Source organism: Rhincodon typus, chromosome 37 (genome assembly GCF_021869965.1).
Source record: "Rhincodon typus isolate 14 chromosome 37, sRhiTyp1.1, whole genome shotgun sequence".
Lineage (NCBI taxonomy): Eukaryota > Metazoa > Chordata > Chondrichthyes > Orectolobiformes > Rhincodontidae > Rhincodon > Rhincodon typus.
In genome coordinates, this window is record NC_063368.1 from 14,568,394 (window position 1) to 14,571,316 (window position 2,923).

Here is a 2,923-nt window from a genome sequence, read left to right on the forward strand (position 1 = left end):
CTGTGGTCAGATTGAATGGTGCAGCAGGTTCGAGGGGCTGAACGGCCTACGCCTGCCACTGGTGTCGATGGTTTGACTGACATGGACCCCACCCCGGTGCCCTGGCACCTCAGCACTCTGTGGCAGACAGCAAGGGTTAGCAGAGAATCCTGATCTTTTTGATCTCACTCTGTCCCCAAACCCTGACCGTCACAGAATTTTCTTTAGTTTTACTTCAGTCTTTTCACTGGACCTGGCGGGGTCACTGGTGAGGGCAGCTTTTGTTGCCCATCCTTAACTGCCCTACAATTAAGTGAGGGTAGTCAGGAGTCAACCACGTGGGTCTGGAGTCACATGTAGGCCAGACCATGTAAGAACAGCCAATGTCATTCCCTTAAAGGGCTTTTGTAGCAACCAACAATAGTTTCATCATCCTCTGGTTTAGCTTTGTATTCCAGACTCATTAACTTATGAATTGAATGTAAATTCTGCCATTTGCCATGGTGGGGTTTGCTCACTCACTGAGGGACTGCTGCACTGTTGGAAACGTTATCCTTTGCATGAGAATCCTGCGTTCAATTCTGGTTTCCCTGCTATAGGAAAGATGTTGTGAAACTTGAAAGGGTTCAGAAAAGATCTACAAGGATGTTGGAGGACTTGAGCTATAGGGATAGACAGGGGCTTTTTTCCTGGAGCGTCGGAGGTCTGAGGAGTGACTTTATGGAGGTTTATAAAATAATGAGGGCCATGGATAGAGTGAATAGCCAAGGTCTTTTCCCCTGGGTAGGGGAGTCCAAAACTAAAGGGCATAGGTTTAAGGTGAGAGAGGAAAGATTTAAAGGGATCTAAGGGGGGAAACTTAGGGTAGGCAATGGCCCAGTAGTATTATTGCTAGACTATTAATCCAGAGACCCAGGTAATGTTCTGGGGACCTGGGTTCGAATCCTGCCATGGCAGATGGTGGAATTTGAATTCAATAATAATCTGATCTAATGATGACCATGAATCCATTACCAATTGTCGGAAAAACCCATCTGATTCACTAATGTCCTTTAGGGAAGGAAACTGCCTTCCTTACCTGGTCCGGCCTACATGTGACTCCAGACTCTTAACGATGTGGTTGACTCTTAACTGCCCTCTGGGCAATTAGGGATGGGAAATAAATGCTGCCTAGCCAGCGATGCCCTCAGCCCATGAATGAATTAAAAAAAACTTTTTCACACAGAGGGTGGTGCCAGAGAATGAACAGCCAGAGGAGGTGGTGGAGGCTGGTACAATTATAACATTTAAAAGGCATCTGGATAGGTATATGAATAGAAAGGGTTTAGAGGGATATGGGCCAAATGCTGGCAAATGGGACTAGATTAATTTAGGATATCTGGCCAGCATGAACGAGTTGGACCAAAGGGTCTGTTTCCGTGCTGTACAGCTCTACGACTCTAAATTGAGATCATCACTTTGCCCTGACCAATATTTATCACTGAAACAAAGTATATAAAGACCAAAAAAAGTAGAAACAGGAGCAGGCCATTCAATAAGATCATGGCTGATCCAACATTCCTCACGTCCACTTTCCCACCCTTTCCCTTGATTCCCGACTGATCAAGAACCTATCTCAGCCTTAAATATACACAAGGAGTCTGCGCCCCAGCAGATCTCAGTGACAAGGAGTTCCAAAGACACCTAACTCTGAGTCATACAGCATGGAAACAGACTTTTAGGTCCAACCAGTCCATGCCAAACTGAATCCCAAACTAAACTAGCCCCACCTGCCTGCTCCTGGCCCATATCCCTCCAAACCTTTCCTATTCACGTACTTAGCCAAATGACTTTTCAACATTGTAATTGTACCCAGGAAGTTCATTTCACACACAAACCACCCTCTGTGTAAAACATTTGCACCTCATACATTTTATAAATCTCCTTCCTCGCACCTTAAAAATGTGCCCCCTCGTCTTGAAATTCCCCATCCTAGGCAAACGATAACTAGGATTAACTCTATCTATACCTCTCACTATTTTATAAACTTGTATCATCTCTTCATCTCACCTTTAAATAGGTGCCCCTTAAATCTGAGACTATGCCCACTGGTTCTAGTCTCTCCCATGAGGGGACACACCCTCTCAGCATTTACCCTGTCAAACCCTTTAAGAATCCTATTTATTCCAAAGAGATCGCCTCTCATTCTTCTAAACTCTAATGATTAGAGTCCCAACCTGTTTAATTGTTGAACATAAGACAGTCCTCCATACCGAGGACCATCCTGGTGAACCTTCTCTGAGGTTTGGTGGAGGGGATGGTAAACAATGGATGATCAGCATTACCAAGAACTGCCCACAGGTGGTGCAGAGGAGCTAGTCAAATTGCTGCTCTCTATCGCCATCTCACAGCTCTCCTTGGTGCTGCAGCTGGACATTTATTCTCATTCCTTCCAATTCATAATCTCGCATTTGTGTTTTTTTTAAAAAAAGGGAAAAAAATTTGTTCAATTATGAAGATATTTCCTTGGCTGGGATTATAAACAGCTCCCATCTAACGGATTTCAGAGACAGTTTTCATGCAATTTTAAAAATCTATTAGTTAACTCTGGCAAGGTGTTACTGATACACACTGTTCATGCTCATGCACACTGCTCAAAGACACACACACATACTGTTCACACTCATACACTGTTCACACTCATATACTGTTCACACTCATACACTTTCTCACATTCACACACTGTTCACACACACACTTTCAAATACACACACACACACACAATGACACACACACACAATGACACACACACAGACACAGACACACACACACACACAGACACAGACACAATGACACACACACACAGAGACACACACACAGACACAGACACACACACACACAATGACACACACAGAGATACACACACACACACACACAATGACACACACACACACACACACACACA

General features: G+C 44.2%; 1 protein-coding gene across 1 annotated transcript in view; it reads right to left on the reverse strand.

Moving 5' to 3' along the window:
- Nucleotides 1-6: 6 nt before the first annotated feature.
- shank1 (SH3 and multiple ankyrin repeat domains 1) overlaps nucleotides 7-2,923 on the reverse strand; it is a 139,625-nt gene continuing 136,708 nt past the window's right edge. The window contains exon 14 of the mRNA XM_048617366.1: nucleotides 7-117. Within this exon, the coding sequence (XP_048473323.1) occupies nucleotides 7-117 (111 nt within the window). The remainder of the gene's footprint in view (nucleotides 118-2,923) is intronic.